The following is an 18,338-nucleotide window of genomic DNA, read 5'->3' on the forward strand; positions in this document are numbered from 1 at the left end:
AACCTCCAGGTTCCTCCAGTAAAAGCAGTGTCACGGGAGGAAGGGGACACAGTTCAGGCAGCCACACCACAGCCCACAGAGCTGTAGGGGGCACAGGCAGGTCCCCAGGGGGCCAGGTCAAGGGACTCTCGCCTGTTGTGCTGTCCGAATTCTAGCCAGAGGGCTCCAGGTGGCACCGGGGGATCAGAACAGCCAGTTACAGTCCCCACAGTGAGAGCAAGGCAGGAAAGGCTGTGGCTCTCGGAGCAGGTGCCCAGGACACAGAGGCCACGGCAGACCCACGAGCAGTGGGAAGGAGGCCTGGTGCAGTTGTGCAGAGGAGACATGAGGGCAAGGCGGGTCTGGGGAACCGGGGTCTGGGGCTGAGCAAGTCACTGGCGTGGGCCCTTCCTTCGAACAGGGAGCCCAGGGGCTTCAAAACCGGAAAGGGACCTCGTCAAAACACAGCACCCTCGTGAGTGCTGACAGCGCCCCTCAAAAGCCCTCGGCCATCAGGATGTGCGCCCCAGCATCCTTTCACGGACGCAGGCACAGGAGTCCCGCTGGCCCGTCACCGGCCTGGTCCCGGCCCACCGGCCCCACAAGACTCGACTTCCCTTGGGCACAGTGCCCTGGAGAGCCCCCGGCCACCCACACGGATGGGTCCCTGACGTCCAGACCCCACCCGCCCGGGGACTGCAGTCACTCACGCAGGTACAGCACATGGACACGATGAGGAAGGACTCTAGGACGCCAGCCGCCCCCACGATCCACGTCAGGCGCAGAAAGAGGATCACGCCGAGGATGTTCTGGAGGCAGGGCAGGTAGACGCCGATGAAGGTGCCCATGCGCGGGCTCTGGAAGCGAGCACAGCAGTTCCGGTTCCAGGGAGGCTGGACCCTCACCTGCAGGCATCCAGCTGCACGGCCCTGCCCCGGGGGCCCCGGGGGCCCCGGGACAGAAGTTCAGCACGTCGGCCGGGCAGACCACGCCAGGGGCCCAGCCCGTCCTGTCCGACAGCTGGCATGACACCACGGTCAGGTGGTACAGGGCTGTCTGAAGAGGCAAGATGATGTTCAAGGGAAAAACCTCTCAAGTTCAGGGAGTTAAAACAAACAAAAAAACTGGGGAAGATTTGCTTTGAAATCACTTCCTGTGAAAGAGAACAGGCTGCAGTCGAGGGGCTGGAGGCAGCTCTGCCGGTTCGCGGCCCAGGGACGGGCTCCCCGAGGGCAGCAGGCTGCACCCACGTTTAAGGAGGCAGGTAAACTCTCAGGACCAAAGGGCTGGTCTCCACGCAGGAACGCCTGCCCCCACAAGCCTGGACGGGGCAGGGCCACAGAGCCCCATGGGACCCCACAACCCTGGGGAAAACCCTCTGAGGGCACCCCCGAGCGCGTGGGAGTCTTCACGTCTGGGACGCTCAGCTCCCTCTTAATGCAGGGCCTGGGCCTGCCCGCCCATGGGATGCCTGGCTTCTGTGTGCCCCCTCGAGTGGCCACGGGGCAGGCGAGAGCAACTCAGGGACTTTCCAGTTGTGTAAACTGGGAACGCACTGGCCAAGGGAGGGTGGTGCCAGGCAGGGGGCGGCGTCTCGTTCACAGGTAAGCGCCACGCAGCCACCCCAGCTGACGCAGGGCGTCCACTGCTGTTCTGCACCTGGCGTAGGGCAAGACCCGAGTCACCCTGGAAGAACCTGCAGTTCGCTCCTACAGGCGGCTTTGGTGGACCAGCCCGGCCGGTCGGGAGGTCCAGAGCCCTCACTGGGCAGGGCCGGGGGAGGGGGGGGTGGACATCTGGGGATGAGCTCCTGTGCTTGGTTGGTCACAGGGGACAGTAAGGGAAGCCCCCATCCCCAGAGGACCTGGTCGGCCCTAAGTGGGGCGGCTGATTCGTGCCACCCAGAATATGTCCACCTGGTGACGATGGGTGTGCTGAGGGTCCCAGGGTGGCTGGATCCCTCTTGTGACCGAAATCCAGCCTGCAGCAGCTGCCCCAGTATCTCCAGGGGACAGAGGACAGACAGCTGACCTGCCCCACTGGCAGGTTGTCCCAGGTCCTAACCTGGCCACGGGTCCAAGCCACGTGCTGTGCAGGTTCACCAGGCTGGACACTTAGATTACGTCCCAACAGAAACCATGCTGAGGGGTCTGGGCTGCACTTCTGTGCAGGGGAGGCTAGGACATACCGGGCCGAGCTGGGCAGCCTGGGGACAGCGGGGAGAGCCAGCAGGGGCCGGCACACCCGGGCCCACCACGGCAAAGCACCTGTTCCGAAGGCAGTAGACATCACAGAAGCCCCAGCACGTGCACAGAGGGACAGGCACCGATGGGTGCTGACTGCACAGAAGACGCCCGCGGTTCCCAAAGTCTGGACCGGAGAAGAGCCTCTGAGGCCACAGGCAGTGCCCGGGGTACATGGGAAACCCCAGAGCATCTGTCAGCATGGCACCTGGCCCACAGCATCCATGGTATAACCTGCGACCAGGGCCACCATGGGCTCCCGAGGACTGGGGAGCGTCCTTCAGGGCACTGCTCCCTGCCCCCAGGAGGACGGCCGGGCCAGGGCTGGGCAAGGCAGTCCTCACACCCCACGACCCTCACTCCAGACTAAGCAGGTGGCACTTCGCAAACACAGAGCAAACGCGCCCAAGCGTCGAGGGAATGGGAGAATCCATTCTGCTGGTTTACAGTAAGAGGTGCCTTCTGTGGCCGGACTTCCTGACAGCCGAGGTCAGGCTGCACACAAGATGCGGGAGGGACTCCGTGCACGCAGGGCTGGTGCCAGGGGCAGAGTGCGCGGAGGAGGGAGAGGCGGCCGGGGAGCCCCCAGGCTGCCACAGCCGGCTGCAGGAATCCGGCAGAAAATGCTCGACCCCTCGAGGGGAGACCAGGTGCCCAGGCCCCGGGCCGCCTTCGTCCTGCTGGCCTGGCCGCCGCCCTGCTTCATAATCCCTGAAACACAGCACCTGTGGGCAGTGCTGGCAGGGCCAAGAGCCGGGGGAATGATCACCGTGGGGTCGGAAAAAGCCCTCGTCTGCCCTAACCGAACCTCGTGCAGACAAGAGACAAAGCTAGTGTTTTGCTGGGACTCAGGGAGTGTCCCAGGGATAAGGAAGAGATGGGACGGGGGAGAGGGGACAGGGGAAAGGGTGGGGGCTCACCTTGACCTCTCGCCTCTTGCTGTCCTCGTCCTCCTCGTGCTCCACCACGCCCTGGCTCAGGTTGGTGTAGTTGGCCAGCTTGTTGAGCAGCGAGGACACCATGGGATTGCTGTCCATTTCCTCCTGTTTGGGGCCAAGCTGTGGGTTAGTTACCTGGATCCCCAACCCACGGGAGCAACGCCCAGCAGGGCTCCCTGCGGTGTCCAGCCCCACACCCGGGGCACACAGGGCTGATGCGGGCCCTCGACGTCCCGGACACCTGCACACCAGGGTCCCCAGTTGGGGTCAGGAGCAGAGGTCGGGGCTCCAGGCCACAGAGCCAGGGTGTGGGGCTCCCCCCATGCACAGTGCCCAATCAGGAGGCCAGCCCTCCGCCCGACCCCCAGCTCCTCACTAGACCGTGGGGTCTCGGGGCCCCGGCCCTGTCATGTGACCGAGTGAAGCCTCGGCCCTCGCACTTTGTGTAGAAGGAAGCATGAGTCACCTCAAAAAGTGCCATGTTCTTCCCTTCAAAGCAGTTCTCCGGTTCCACATCCACATGGTTAATAAACGGGCTGTTTTCTCTCGAGTTTCCATCTCCTGGTGGGGAAAACGCCCAGGTCAGTTTTAGGAGCAGCTGGAAGGAGGCAGGGGCCACTGCAGACCCGTGCGGGCCCAGCCCCTCCCCAAAGGCCTGGGGGAGGACCTTTGAGACTCCAGGACCCTTGGCTCCCCCCGCCCTGCGCACACACACTGGCACATGGCCCCACCCCCTAGGCAGGGCCCTGCCCCCCAACCCTCCCCCCACGCATGTGCACACGCACGCACACACACACACCCGCCCCCCCGCCCCCCAGGCAGGACCCTGGATTGCACTTCCCACTCCAACGAGTCAAGTGCAGCCCCCACTGACTCAGCAAGACCCAAGCTGCATGCCGGGGAAGGGGGGCCTACACTGCAGCCAGGACCCCCCCCCCCCCCCGACAGGACAGTCCCGTTTCCCAGGCAGCAGCTGACCACGGGGAGACGGTCTGCCTGCCTTGGGGGAGCTGCACCTTGTGGTCTCGGTGCCCACACGAAGGCCCAGGGCAGGCCAGGGTGCCTCAGCTCCACCCACAAGGCTGGAGGTGGTCAGCCGCCCGCACACAGGCCGCGGCAGTGTCTCCTGGTGCCAGACGGCTGCCCACAGGGTCTGCAGAAGGAGCAGGCACCAAAGGAGCACCTTCCCCGCTGCACAGCGGCTGGCGACCCCGACCATCTGCTCCTGAAGCCGGGGTCATGGCCCTGCCACCTGGTGCCCCGCCCACAGGCACGGTGCCCCCCGGACCCTGCATCCCCCAACCCTCTGCCAAGGGCCTACACTCGGCACGGCCGTCACCCTGTGCCATGGATGGCATCAGAAAGGAAGGACAAGGGCGACCTCCATGCAGGCGGGGTCACAGCCAGGCCCTCGACCAGTAAGTGAGCGATGGCTCCCGCCCCCCACCTATTTCTCCAGGGTCACAACAGGCGTCAAGAAGAGCCTGTACGCCCAACCCACGTGAAACCCATCCACCTCACGAGTAATGTGTTCAGGGCAAAGCGACGCCCCGACTTCACCCCGTCCTGGGAGTGTGGCTCGCAGGGGCGGGTCCAGGCGGACACAGCCACGTCTGCAAACCCTGCGATAACCAGATGGCCCCAGACCAAGACCCGCAGTGCTTCTTACAAAAAAGTTAGAATAAAAAGACTGCTCGGCGACCGCATAGCCCATTGGCGGGCACGTGGTTTTCAAGACAGCTCAGCCCACGATGAAGGTCTGCCCAAGTTTAAGATCCTGGGCACACAGAACAGCACCCACGGACGTCAGGAGAGAAGCACAGAACAGAATGTGTCTACCACAGGGTTTTAGCCCCCGAAAGGGCACGTGGCACTCACCCGCGGGTGCCGGGATGCCAGGCAGTGGTGGCACTACCTGCCGGGGTCTGGGGAGAGGACTCTGGGGCAGCCTTCTGCTCAGGAATAAGCCCCAAGCCCCAAGCAGGCCGCACGCCTCCTGCCACACCATCTGGTGTCCTGACCTACGACCCGCCACGCAGGGAGGCTCCCCAGAGCAAGGACCCCAGGAAAGTCTCCAAAACCAGCTTTCTCAGACCCCAGGGCACCGGGTGAGACTCACAGCAGGCCCTGTGGGGTGACCCCCACCACGGTCCAACTTTCTGACAGAATCCCCAAAGGACAGGAGGGTCAGCATCCTCCCCAGACACTCAGGGGTGGGAGGTGTCCACCAGCCTGTCCCCGTGGCGGCTCAAGGTGACGAGGGGCAGCGGTGGTGGGCCACCACACTGGGCACAGCAGAGAATCCCTCAGCCCAGGCAGACCCCGAGGGCTCCCCGCCCCTCCCACCTCCACAACCCACCATTCGCCCCAGCCGGTCCGTGGTCTGCACCCCACAGCTTCTTCCGGACCTTAACCCTGTGCTCTCACCAGCCGGCGCCTCCTCGCGTGGCCTCTGAAACCACACCCGTGTTTCACGCTTAGAGAAAGAAAAAGCAGAAACAAAGATGGACAAAACAGTACACGGAACACAAACGACCGTATTCCACCGAACGCCGTTCTCCACACTCACCCCAGCGGGGCGCAAAGAAGCGGCCCGAGTGCCCCGAGCGCAGACGGAGTCCTGCACTACAGACCCCGGAGAACTAAGGAGACCAAAGCCTCAGCGGGGTCCCCTTCCCAGAGACCTGGGTGAGCGCTTCCAGACCCGGCCTGCGTGTCTGTGAGCGCACGGCACACACCCAGGCCGCTGGGGCGGGTGTGCGGGGTGCGGGCTCTTCACCTGTGACCGTTCCACCTGCCTGTCCCCCCTGTCGGCCGAGGACACCCCAGCACATCATCGAAGGGACAGAGTACCAGCACGGGGCTCCCGCTGGCCACCCCCAAAACAATCTGTGTCCGAGGTCACAGTACACGTACCAAGTCCACACGCGGGTGAACAACGGGGGACGGCACAAGCACCTGCTGGGCTGCATCGCCCGCTAAGCCACAGGGAGGGATGGGGACGGAAAAGCCCCCGCGGGAACGATGGCTGCAGGGGCGGCTGGCGCCAGACCTGCTCCACATCACAAGGCAAGCACGCCCTGGGGGAGAAGCCGACCCGCTGACCTAACCAAGGTCAAGGTTAACACCAGGGTCACAAGCCAGCCGACACCCAGGGAGAACACTCGTGACTGGTGACTTCACCGGAAAGCCTGAGACAACGCCAGACAAGCACAGAAGCGGCCCCTCAGGGACGCAACACCACAGAGGGCAAAGACAGGCGTGGAATGTTCCGGAAACAGGGACAGCACAGAGACGGGGCAGTGGAGAGCAGCACGTGGCCCACGTCCTCTGATAAAGGACACTGCCGGGCCGACTGGTGAAGCCAGAGGAAGAGCCGCAACCGGGAGAAAGTGCCTGTTACCAGGAGAGGCGTCTCCCACAGCGGCTCAGAAGACAGAGCAGCAGAGGGGGCAGAAACGGGTCCCCAGAGACTCTCCACGGCCTCACAGCTTCTACAAACTCTACAGCGAGAGCTTTTAAAAAAATGTATCAAGCAGGGCGCCTGGGTGGCTCAGTCGGTTGAACATCTGACTTCGACTCAGGTCATGATCTCACGGTCCGTGAGTTCGAGCCCCACATCGGGCTCTGTGCCGACAGCTCAGAGCCCGGAGCCTGCTTCGGATTCTGGGTCCCCCTCTCTCTCTCTGCCCCTCCCCCACATGCTCGCGTGTGCTCTCAAAAACAAACAAATGTTAAAAAGCAAAGCCAGAGAAACTCCCACGGTGTAGGGCTCACTCGTACATAAAGAAGCAAGTTTTATCTCGAAGAAACGACAGACTGAAAATTTCAGAATTGAGGCCCGGAAGACACACATACGGGCAGGCACCATTCACACACGCCGGCACACAGGCCTCAGACCGCCACTCGTAACCAGTGTGTGAAGAAATTCAGGCAAAAATCTGAGACCCTGAACCCCCTGGGTGAAAGACAGAGGAGCAGGTCCCTGTATCGTCAGTACAAAGGGGAGGTGCCCAGTACCAGGGTCGTCTGGGGCCACGCGAGCCACACAGTGACAGGACGCCCCATGGCATTCCTGCCTCAAAGCGTTTCTCCTGAAAACCACCCCAAGCAAATGGCCACGCATAAATTCTGTGGCATTCTACGAGCCTCCTGACCCAGATCCTTCAAGCGTGCTGATGCCAGGACAGACAGCAAGGGGCAAAGGTCCTAGAGCACAGGTCCGGCAAGCTTCCTCTGTAAAAGGCCACAGTGCCATCACAAGCACCTGGTGCACCAAAGACAAGGTGTGAACAAGCGGCAGGGCCACGTGCCAATAAAACTTGACTGACAAAAGCAGGTGGCCAGGCCACAGGCTGCAGAGAGCCCAGCACGGGGCTCTCAACACACAGCCGTGTGTGATCCTCAGGGAGGCCGCCAAGCAGGGAGGTGGCCGTCATGCCTCCCACCCTCCCTGACCCGCTCCCAGCTTGCCCGGCAGTCCCTGCCCCTGCCCCACCTCACGGCACATAGGATCAGCCTGTTTAAAGCCCCCCACCCAGCCCGCCAGCCCAGAGACGTCTGCGGAAACCAGCGCTTTCGGGGATCACTGCTCTCTGCAGCCTGACAGCCTCAGCGACCGCAAACACCTGCACCTGCTCCATGGGACACACGACTGGTGAGCAGGCCCAACCCTGGCCCGGGACCCAGAGACCACGGACGCGCTCGCCCAGGAGCGGACCGGACGGCTGGCGTCTGCCGGTCTGGGGCCCAAAGTCTCAGGAAGTAACTGGAACCTGGAAGGAGCACAGGTGGGCGTGGGGTGCGAGGTCCTGGCCAGCAGCGCTGTCCTCGTCCCCTCCTGTGCGGGCTACTTCAGATGAAGCCACACCTCACCCCGTGATCTTAACACAAAACGTTCAACACGCTTTGTTCACAACACAACACAATTGTGTTCTTAACACAAAATGTTCAACAAAATGTTCAGCTTTTCTGTGAAAGCTGCCCCCTGCCCCCGCAGTGCTGGACACACATCCAGACAGGGACTCTGCCTCGTCCTCCTGAGGCCCCCGTAATTGCCCCCGTTAGGGTACAGAGCTCGCCCCGCAGTCCTGGAGGCAACTCCCCACCCGCCATCCCCCCCCCCCAACACACACCAGTTCTGACTCCGCTAAATGCAATCTCAAGCCCTGGTCAGGGAAGATCAGATGTGACCAGGGGCAAGGTCATCCTGGCAGACAGCGCCTCCCTCCCCCAAGCCTGAATCTGGTTACCCTCCAGACTCCAGGCGCGCTGCACAGCCCTGGCTCCCTTGTCCCTGAGAGAAGTGTGTGCAAATGCAGCAGGCAGGGCAGGGATGCCCCAGGACAGGGAGGCAGGGGCTCAAGGAGGCAGGGAGGCCAGCCACCGACCAGGAGTCCAGAGCCCAGACCCCGATGGTCTGCTACCAACTGGAGCCCAGAGCCCCAGTTGCTGCTGACAACAGTGTCCTCCTGCAGCCCCGAGGGCCAGAAGCCCCTGCGTCCCTGTCCCTTCTCGGGTTACAGCGTCCATCAGCCGCCGTCCCCTGGCTTGGTCTCCTCCTCCTGAGTGAGCCTCACATCACTCCCCACCTCCCTCGGCCTCCAGGTTTGCATCTAGGATTTACCAGTGTCTCTCCCTGAACCGCTCCCGAGAAAGGGGCACAGACTGACTTGGGAGGGTCGGCGGCCACCCCCCTCCTGCCCCCAAATGCAGGCTCTGCTCCGCTTGTGCTGGACCCCAGACATGCAGGGCACCTCCAGCAGGATGGAGTCCCCCCCAGTGGCCCCCTGGTGCATCCGGTGCCAGACCCCGGAGCACGGCCCGTGGCCAGGACCTCTCTGAAACCCCGTTATGGCCGGAATGAGGTGTTTCTCGGCTCCACAGCCCCTAACAGCAGATTCCTGACCCCTGGGCCTTGCCCCCTGCCCTCCACGCACCACATCCAGGACCAGTGCTGCAACCTGGATTCCGGAACCCAGGCCAGCAGGCTCCTCCTGGGCCGGAGGGTGAGTTCTGTGTCCAGCCAGCAAACACTGCCAGGCTCAGGTCACAGTTCCCACGGTTTTCATGGCACACTTCTGGCTAAAACAGAAACACTCTCCATGTCGAAACCAGAGGAAATAGAATGAGGGCAAGAACCGTGACAACTACCCCCACCGCCCGCCGCCCCAGACGCCTGCTCGCACCATGCACGGCATCCTATCCCGGGACCATGCGCCAGCCTTTCCCGCCCCAGGTCCCCAGGAAAGCGGAAGGAAGGGCCGTCTCAGGGATGCGTGTGCCCCACAGGGAAGCCGACGGGAAAGCGGACGCCCTTCTTGCCCGCCCGGCCCCCGCCCAGCCAAGGGCCTCCTCAGGTGTCCGCTGAGCCCGCCCACCCGGGCCTGCAGGGCCACCGCTGGGGTCGCAGGGGAGGGACGGAGGCCTGAGACACTGCTCCCCGAGTTCCACACGGACTAGCTCACGTTAGTACGTGTCACCTGTTTCCTTCACCCCGCGCCTGGTGCGCCCACCAAAAACAAATCCCTTTATTTGAGGCCAGTGTCACACTTCTGCTCCAGTCTGGGGTCCCTGACACAGGATGGAGGCACGATCCGCCTAACGCTGGGTCCACCACATGAGTGACCTCCGTGTGCATCTGGCTGGCCTCGTGGAGCCCGGCACCACAGAGGAGTGGCAGGGGGGCCTGCCTATGGCTCCCAGAGGCCTCCCGGCAAGGACGGAGCCCTCACTTCCAAAGCATCAGATGTATCCTGACCCCAGCACCCATGGGACACCAGGTGTGACCCAAAAGCAGCTGACCCCCGTGAGCAGCCTCATGGTCGGAGGGGTAGTGTGGCCTCGGGGACAAAGCCCCCCAGGCTCCCCCCATCTCCCGCTTGCCCACGGTTCCAAAAGGGGGGAGGCTCCCTGGGGACCACACTCGGGGACCTCTGGGAGAGGGTCGGCTTCAGACGCTGGAGGAGTGCAGCCCCCTCCCAGCCCGACCACGGCCACCACAGCAACTCGCCGCTGCCACCCGAGAGACCAGGCGAAGACTCCGCCTCTGGGACGTTTTCTTCAGATCCCACACTCACGGCCCCAAAAGAGGGAACATCCCAGGGGACACTCGGCTACCAGGAGGCACCAATGAAGAAAAACGGCAAAGCAGGAGGAGTGCCCGGAAAATTCCGGGACACACAGACCACCCGTGTGCACGGTCACAGGCGCTGGCACAGGCACGGCACGCGGGCACACTCGTGTGCACAGATACAGACCACACACGTGCACGATCACACGCACTGACAGACGAACGGCACAGACGCGCCCGGGGAACACGCACTCCCACACGTCTCTGGGGACCACACCTCTGACGGCCTCACGGCCTTTCCTGAAGGCGCATGCCCCCCCCCTCCCCCGCACAAGGAATGACGGACCCCCACTCCCATCGGTCACTCGGCCGTTTGCCCACTCTGGTCTGCCCTCTCCCGCGACCTCCTCCACGTCAGGATCTGCAGTTGGCGACCAGGCCCAAGGAGGGGGTGGGGAGATTCCGCCAGGGGCACCGGGCCCTCAGCCGCCTCCTGGGGCGGCTCCTGTTACGGACACAGGCTCCCGTCTGGCGGTGACGGAGACCCTGCGGCTCAGGGAGGAGGAAACCCAAGACTGACCCGCGGCCACTCCTCTGGTTTCGGCCCAACTCGATCCCTCCCCAGTGACTGCGGAGCCTCCCTGGGAACCGGCCGACGACAGAGGCGAGAGATCACGGCCACCCCTGCGACAGGCCGGCTCCTGGGCAGGGAAACTGAGGCACAAGATGCTCTCCTGCGGGCCCCACGGCACTCCAGGAGCAGAGGCCAGCACAGATGGGGACGCAGGGGTGGCTGCGGCCAGCACCCTGCAGGAAGCCACCTGCACGCGTCCCCCCACCCCCCGAACGGACACGGGCCCAGGGGCCCGGCACTGAGTCCCGGGAGCCGCTCCCTCTCTGCCGAGGTGTCGGCAAGCTCCCCCCCACCCCGGCGTGAAGCCACGCACACGGCCCAGGGACGCAGGAGATTCCGCGGCCGCCCCCATACCACCCCAGACCACACAGGACTCAGGGCGGCACCTCTGCCTCCTCTCCCACCTGCTCCTCCAGAAGAAACCGCAAGACAGGAAACCCGCCCAAGGCACAACGGGGCCAGAGACACGGGAGCGGGAGACCCGGCCAAGACTTGCACTGACACCTCAGCCCTCCACCAGGGAAGCAGCCTGGCGGACCACCGCCCCCACCCCGGGACACGGGGGCCACCTGGTGGGGCCCACTCACCCTGTCCACCCCCCGAGACACCTGGTCAGGCCCACTTGCCCCGTGAACCCCCAGGACACGGGGGTCACCTGGTCGGGCCCACTCACCCTGTCCACCCCCCTGGGACGCCTGGTCAGGCCCACTCGCCCTGTGAACCCCCAGGACACAGGGGTCACCTGGTCGGGCCCACTCACCCTGTCCACCTCCCCCCAGGACACGGGAGCCACTCACCCTGGGACACCTGGTTGAGGCCTGCTCACCGGGGCTCCTGGCAAGAGGTTCGAGGACCCACATGATGCCAACAGCCACGGACAAGGGAGCCGGGGTGCAAACAGCACAGCTGGCCGGGGCACCTCACTTTGTCCGGCCCTAAGTCCTGCTGGAGCTGCTGAGCTTATCTGCACAAACCAGGCCTCTGCTCTGAACAGGGAGTTTCCCTCCTTTTCACAAAAGGAGAGACGTTAAGCCTCTGTGCTGTCTCCGCCCACAGCACTGCCCTAGAGCCCCCCAGAAGGGAGCCCAGGCCTGCGCGGGTCTGTCCCCAGCAGGTGCCCACACCTAGCTGCCCCGACCGCCAAGGCCCAAACTCCCACCGCCGGGGAGACCGGCTCACGTGTTCCCGGGTGCCACAACCCCGCAGGCCTGCTGGGTCCTCGTCCAAGGCTCCCCCACCCACCCCCCGGCAGCGGGCCTTCCTCTGGCCCCGCCGAGGGCAGAGCTGGAGACGAGGGCAGAGCTGGAGACGAGGGCAGAGCTGGAGACGCCCGCCTGCCCGGCACAGCTGTTGGCTACGGCGACACACCTCAGGGGGCGCTCGGCCAGCGCGCCTGCCCTTGGGCGGTGGTAACACCTAACAACACGCTCTGCCCTGCGGGCTCACGGCTGCAGCGCCCGACCCAGCTCGCAAAACGCACACCCCACTGTGGGTGACAGCGGCAGACCCCGGGCCAGGGTCCCCACAATCACAATCAACCGAACGCCAGCTGCCCCAGCTGTGCAGGGATGAGGAACGGCCTTCTGCGGCGGCCCCCACAGACAGCAGCCCTGGGAAGGTGTCCCTGGCCCAAGGTCACCGGTCCTCCGACGCAGGAGCCCGGGCCCGCCCGGGAGTCACCTAGTCATGCGCCCTGACAGAGGGTTCTGCGGTGGGCAGTCCCCCCCGCCACTCACCCGCAGGATCCCACCGAGCACGAGAACCTCGGGCCCACTCCGGCCGCCCCTGTGGGGCACCTAACGCCCCGAGAACTCCATCCACACCCCCCAGGGACACAGGGTAAGCACGGAACACTTGAGGCCATTTCCTTGAAAGAAATACCCCGAAACTCACTTGAGCCTTAACCTCTGAGGGTGGGCAATGCCCCGTGGCCCCCAGCCCCTCAGCAAGGTGAGTAGGGGGCCCCACAATCTCCGACTGTGCCCACAACACCAACAACGCACAGGCCCCACGGAGCACCCCCAGCAGAGAGAGGCAGGTGACGGTGTCCAAGGACGGCCAGCACAGCAGCCTCTCCACATCTAAGCCCCGCAGCCGCCAGAGTCGGCTCCTTCCTGCTCACAGGCACGAGAGGCAGGCCTCTCAGTCCGTGCAGAGCCCACATACCCCACGCCCCCCCAGCCACCACCCCCTGCACTGGGCAGCGAGGCTCCACGCCGGCCGGCCCATCCACGGAATTCCCCTGGGTCATCTCAGTGTCCCGTGGCTTCAAACTCTGACTCATCACGCCTCCCTGTCTGGGGCCAGGCTCACCCCGGAGGCCACTGCTTTTCACACACACCCGGGGGGAGGGCGGCATTCCAGGGGGGCCACCGATCACCCACAGACAGCCTGACCCCTGCTGGTCCAGCACACGGATACGGGCACAGCCACAGACCCAAGTGCCCGCGTCACCAGGGAAGGCCAAGTGAGCAGAGGGTCCGTCTGTGGGGTCAGCCACAGCCCACCTGGCGAACGGTGACTGGGTCGGGGGTTCACCAGGACTCCCCCACCCCCACGGGGAGGCTACAGCTCAGAGATGCCCCCCAGTCAGGACAGCCACACAGCCAGGGACATCAGAACCAGAACAGGCCGGTCTCCGCATGGAGAGGCCTAGCCTGCCCCCTGGCCACTCTCCCCCTGGCACCACCATCCCGGCACCCAAGCGTCCCCTTCCACGAGGCCATGCGGACACCCAGCACCACAGGGCACTCCACTGTCCCCAATGCACCTCAAATCATGTGCTGGCCCCGCAGCCTCCACGTCCCCAGGAGCAGGACACACGCTGATCTGAACACTGACACACCCAAGGCCACAATGGACACCAGCCGTGGTGGACGCTCCAGTCTTCACAGAACTGCCCTGCGGGCCCTGTAACTGCGCAGCCCCTCGGGGAGCGGCCACGAGAGGCAGACCCTCACAGGCGCCCCTTGTGCCAAACTCACGGCAGCCACCCCCCACAAGCAGCTACCACGGCCAATGGTGTCCACAGCTCAGATACCCATCCCAGCATAGCAGCATCACACTGAGAATGTCTAGGGAACTTTCTAGAACAACACACTCAGGGATCTATGTGGCAAGTTTCCTCATAATGGTCATGGGAACAGATCTCACATCAGAGGCACAGACGTGTCTCACCACCACTTCCTCAGCCCGGGTGGCAACAGACATCCCCTGAATGACACCCCAGCCACGTCACTGGGCTGAGAGGGCAAGAACAGATGCCCTGACACCCCAACACCACGTGACCACCAAGCCCCTGTGCCTGCCTCCCCGTGCGTGCACACACAGCCCACAGGCGTGCACACACATGCACGCGGATACACAGCCCACGTGCGCGCACACACGAGCCCAGCAGGGGACCTAGTCGAGCCAAGGGCCTCCCCCAGGAAGACCGTCTGGGAGCCCAACAGGCGCACAGAGACGTGGGAACACGCCCCACGCGTGCTTCCTTCCACCTTGCCGCTTCCCCACCGGAAACCGAGTCTGGGCACACACGCACGTGTGGTAGCCCCCTCCCCCACCCGCCGTCTAGTATCACGACGTCTCCCTAAACGACACAATGAGACACAATGACCGCTGATAGCCGTTTCCAAGACGGTGCTGGGAGCTTGCGCCAGCCACGGACTCTCTGCCAACGGGACGGCGGGCCGCCTCCCTCCCTTCCTGAAACCCCGTGTCCTCGCCCAGCAGAACCGAACCCGGAAGCCGCCGTCCTGGCCGCTCTCCAGAACCACACAGCTCACTGAACCCTTGCCCCCGCCCCAGGCGAGCTTGACCACTCCGGCAGCGGCGACCCCCCACCCCGGGCAGCAGCCACCCGCGGCGCCGAGAGAGAAGTCGCCTGAGGTCCAGGGCCGTGGCTTCGGAGTGCTGCCCGCTGCCCTGGCTGCCACGCCCAGGGAAGCAGAGCCCCCTTCAGAGGGCCGGGAGGAGACCCTTGGGTGCCCCCAGGAGCTGAGCTGCAGAGCAGAAGTCACAGACAGGAATCCAAAAAGGGGAACAGTGACGGGGTGAGGACGAGGCTGGGGTCAGAGCCCTGGGGAGTGAGGAACAGGAGTCTCAGCCAGGGACGGGGACATAGGGCTACCGGCCGGGTCCACCCTCCAAGGGCTGAGCCCACCGACCTCCGTGGGGGCCCAGGGCCTGCGGCCATGCCTCACTTGCACACCTGCCAGCTCCAGAGCCCCCACAGGGCCTGGAGGGGGCTCCACCCAGGCCCAACACTCAGGAAGGTTCCCAGAAGTCCCTAAAGACCCCACACTTGGAAGTCAGGAAAGAAGCATCCGCACTCCCCACCACCTCCCTCCCGGAAGATACTTCCACCAAGAAACACAACACCAAAGGACAGAACTAACCCATCCTTTCCGCCTGCGATCTCCAATCACGGAAAAATGCAGGACATTAAAGGTCCTCTAGAAGGCTCGGCTCCCCACCCCCGCCCCCCAGGCAAGACAAAGCTGTCATCCAGAACACGCCCCTACCTCCCCCGGAAGCAGGTAGGGAGGCAAGGAGGGTTCCCGGCAGAAGCCGGTGCTGACCCTGGCCTCCCCCTGCCCAGGCCTGCATTAAGCACCACCCGGGTGAAGGGCCATGTCTTCCTGGCTCTAAAGCACCAGCCACAGGCCCACCAGCCGGGCAGCTAAGGTCAGTGCTGGCGTCCTCCAGCCTCCATGCCGAAGGCCGGCAGCAGTGGGGGCCTCCACGGCCACAAGATAGGCCCCAGCTTCACGACGCATCTGCCTGGTGTGCGTGGAGCTGCGGCAGGCCGATGGCGTAAAGGCTCCGTCCAGCTCAGGACCGCGGCTGACGCAGGGAACACCCGACAGTCCCGCCGAGCTCTGCCAGGCCAGGTGGGCCTATGAGCGGAGCAGTACTCCTCCCTGACTCCCACCCGCTCTCAGCACACCCTGGCCCCTGACCCCCAGCTGGGGTCTCAAGCCTCCTATTTCCAGACAGCCCCGGGCTTCCAAAAACACCCCAGAAGGGCCCCCTCAGTGTTGCTTCGCCACCACCACCGGGAGGCCCACCCAGAAAGCCAGGAGATTCCCCAGGGGATCGGCCAGTCAGAAGCACCAGCGGTCCTGTGATGGAGCCAGGCTTGGCCACTGGCGGGGATCTCAGCCTTCAGGAGAGGCTCCTGCCGGGCCTTCCCAGCTCGCAAAGGACTTTTCCTCCACCAGAGTGACCGTCACGCTGGCCACACGACACAGTGCCAGTCACATGGCACCCTGAGCACCAAATGGGCTCTGAAAGCTCACGTGCAACATCAGAGTCCAGCCTAGCAGAGCCCCCTCCCCGAGCACGGTGAGCACGGTGACCACGCAGGGGGCTCCACCCTGTCTCTTCCTGAGGGAAGATGAAGAACGGAGAACACACAACTCAAAGACCCAGCTGACTTCTGTGCTGGCTCGGCTGAGCGAGAGCACGGCCCGGGGACCGAGGCTTCGTCACCAGGCAAGCACGCGGCCCACGCCTGGCATCTGCCTGAGCTCCTGACACTCAGCTCCCACAGGCCGTGAGGTTCCTGAGGAGCCCGGGACAGAACCGAAGGGGTCAGAGGATGAGACAGTGGGCGGGGGCTCGGACCCCGGCCCCCCACCAGCCCAGCTGGGCAAGAGGCCCAGCTCTCCAGGCAGCGGCAGTGCCCAGCCCCCGGGCCCTCGGGCAGGAGGAAATGGGCAGGAAGAAAATCACCCCAACTTCAAAACAAGATGCACTCCAAGTCTGGAAAGATAGGACTGCAGTCGCCGGAGAAGGGGCCGGCTGACGGGAAGCGGGACACCCAGGCGAGGCAGGAGAGGCTCCTCGGGAACACGATGCACTTGATGTGGCCGCTGTAACACAGCGCACCCAGGAAGACCACGCAGGAGCCCCCTCAGAACCACGGAGGGCCGGGCACCCAGACTGCCTTCACAGGCCACCCGCTTTCAAGCCCTCGAGCCAGGCAGGGGCAGTGACCAGCCCCAGACCCCCGCAGGCAGACAAGGACACGGAGGAACAGCCCAATGAGGACAGCGCCTTCCCCGGGGCACCTGACACTGGTTGCTCTCAGGAGGTGCCTGACCTAACCAGCCAGGGTAGACGGCCCCCAGCGGTCTGAGGCCCTCTTTCCTTAACCCCTGGAGCAGGGAGCCTCTGCCCAACCGCAGAGGAGTGAGACCTGGGGCTGTGGGCTGTCCTCTGACGACCCCCAATTCTAGAGGGCAGCTACTGAGGGTGACCCGTTCATCAGCCACAGAGAACCCGGGGTCTGAAAACTGCAGGACAGAGGGAGCAGGCCTGGGGGATCCGGGATCCCCCCCCCCCCCCCCCCGAGAAAGTGAAAGCGCTAGACGTCTCCTGATTCCAGAAACAAAGAGGGTGAGGAGGACCCTCGCCGGCCAGCGCCAGGCTCTGCAGGATGGGGCGGCCCCTCCCCCAGCCCGTGGGAACCTGCCGACCTTCCTGCCGACGACCCCAGAGAGCGGGTTTGTCGGCGGCCAGGCGAGGCGGCGCCCAAAGCTGGGCTCCCAGCCGGGGCTTATCTGGCCGGAGCCCTTTGCCCCAGCGCGCAAGGGCAGAGCAAAGGCAACAGAAAGGAAGCAGGAAGGCACTGGGGCGGCCCCAACCCCGCGGCCCTACCGGGACTGCGGGACCGGGGGCTGGGGGGTTCTCAGGCAGGGCGAGGCCCCTCCCCGTTTCCATAGCTACACTGGGCGTCCCACACCTCCTCCCGTCCCACCGAGAGTGCGAGAAAGAAGGTGCTTCCTGTGTCCCCGTGGGACTGGGACACGCAGGGGGCAGCAAAGCGGAGCCCACAGTCCCTGGGGGCATAGGCGCAGCAGGGGCCCTGAGCCCCGGGGACAGGCTTGGCGAGGGGGCTCTGCAGGCAGGGGGGGTGCGGGGACAGGGGTGGGGGGGGTAAGGGGGGGTTCGTGAGAGGTGAGACCAGGGGGAGAGAGGGACCGTGGGGAAGGGGAGCCTCCGAGGGAAGGAGTTGGGGAGAGTGGGTGGAAGGCAGCCCCGCACCCCTTCCTCGAGGAGGCCGGCCTCCCCGCGTCCCCGCTCCCGGCCCCTCCCGGCTCGCCCTCCGCCCCCTCCGGGGCTGCCTCTCCTCCCGGCCGCCCCCGGGCCCCGCGCAGCCCGGCTCCGCCTTTGTCCCGCGGGCAGGTGCGGCCGCGCTCACCCGGGCTCTGGCAGTCGGGCTCGCCCTCGGGGGGCCCCGGCGCCTCGGTCCCCTCGGTCCCCTGGGCCGCCGCGTCCTGGCAGCCGTCCGCCCGCGCCTCCACGGGCACCACGGTGAAGTTGGTGGGCATGGCGCTCCGACTCCGGCTCGGGCCCGCGCTCCGGCCCGCGCTCCGCCGACGCGCCGCGGGACTTGGGAGCAGGGGCGGGGTCCGCGCCGGCCGCCCCCGCCCCCCGGCCCGGCTCGCCCCGCCCCCTGGCCACGT

General features: G+C 65.1%; 1 protein-coding gene across 3 annotated transcripts in view; it reads right to left on the reverse strand.

Moving 5' to 3' along the window:
* The window catches only part of SLC12A7 (solute carrier family 12 member 7), a 38,300-nt gene extending 19,991 nt beyond the window's left edge, over window positions 1-18,309 (reverse strand). For 2 of the 3 annotated variants that reach the window (XM_060634297.3, XM_078444092.2), the window contains exons 1-4: window positions 18,074-18,309; window positions 3,627-3,721; window positions 3,143-3,265; window positions 690-836 (exon numbers count right to left, since the gene is read on the reverse strand). In XM_060634297.3, the coding sequence (XP_060490280.2) occupies window positions 690-836; window positions 3,143-3,265; window positions 3,627-3,721; window positions 18,074-18,203 (495 nt within the window). In that variant the 5' untranslated portion in view covers window positions 18,204-18,309. Of the gene's footprint in view, window positions 1-689; window positions 837-3,142; window positions 3,266-3,626; window positions 3,722-13,636; window positions 14,163-18,073 lie in introns of those variants that run through there. The other variant, XM_060634296.3, reaches the window with a different exon arrangement.
* Between the last annotated feature and the right edge of the window lie 29 nt (window positions 18,310-18,338).

The sequence above is a fragment of the Panthera onca genome, chromosome A1, assembly GCF_046562875.1.
Source record: "Panthera onca isolate mPanOnc1 chromosome A1, mPanOnc1 haplotype 2, whole genome shotgun sequence".
Lineage (NCBI taxonomy): Eukaryota > Metazoa > Chordata > Mammalia > Carnivora > Felidae > Panthera > Panthera onca.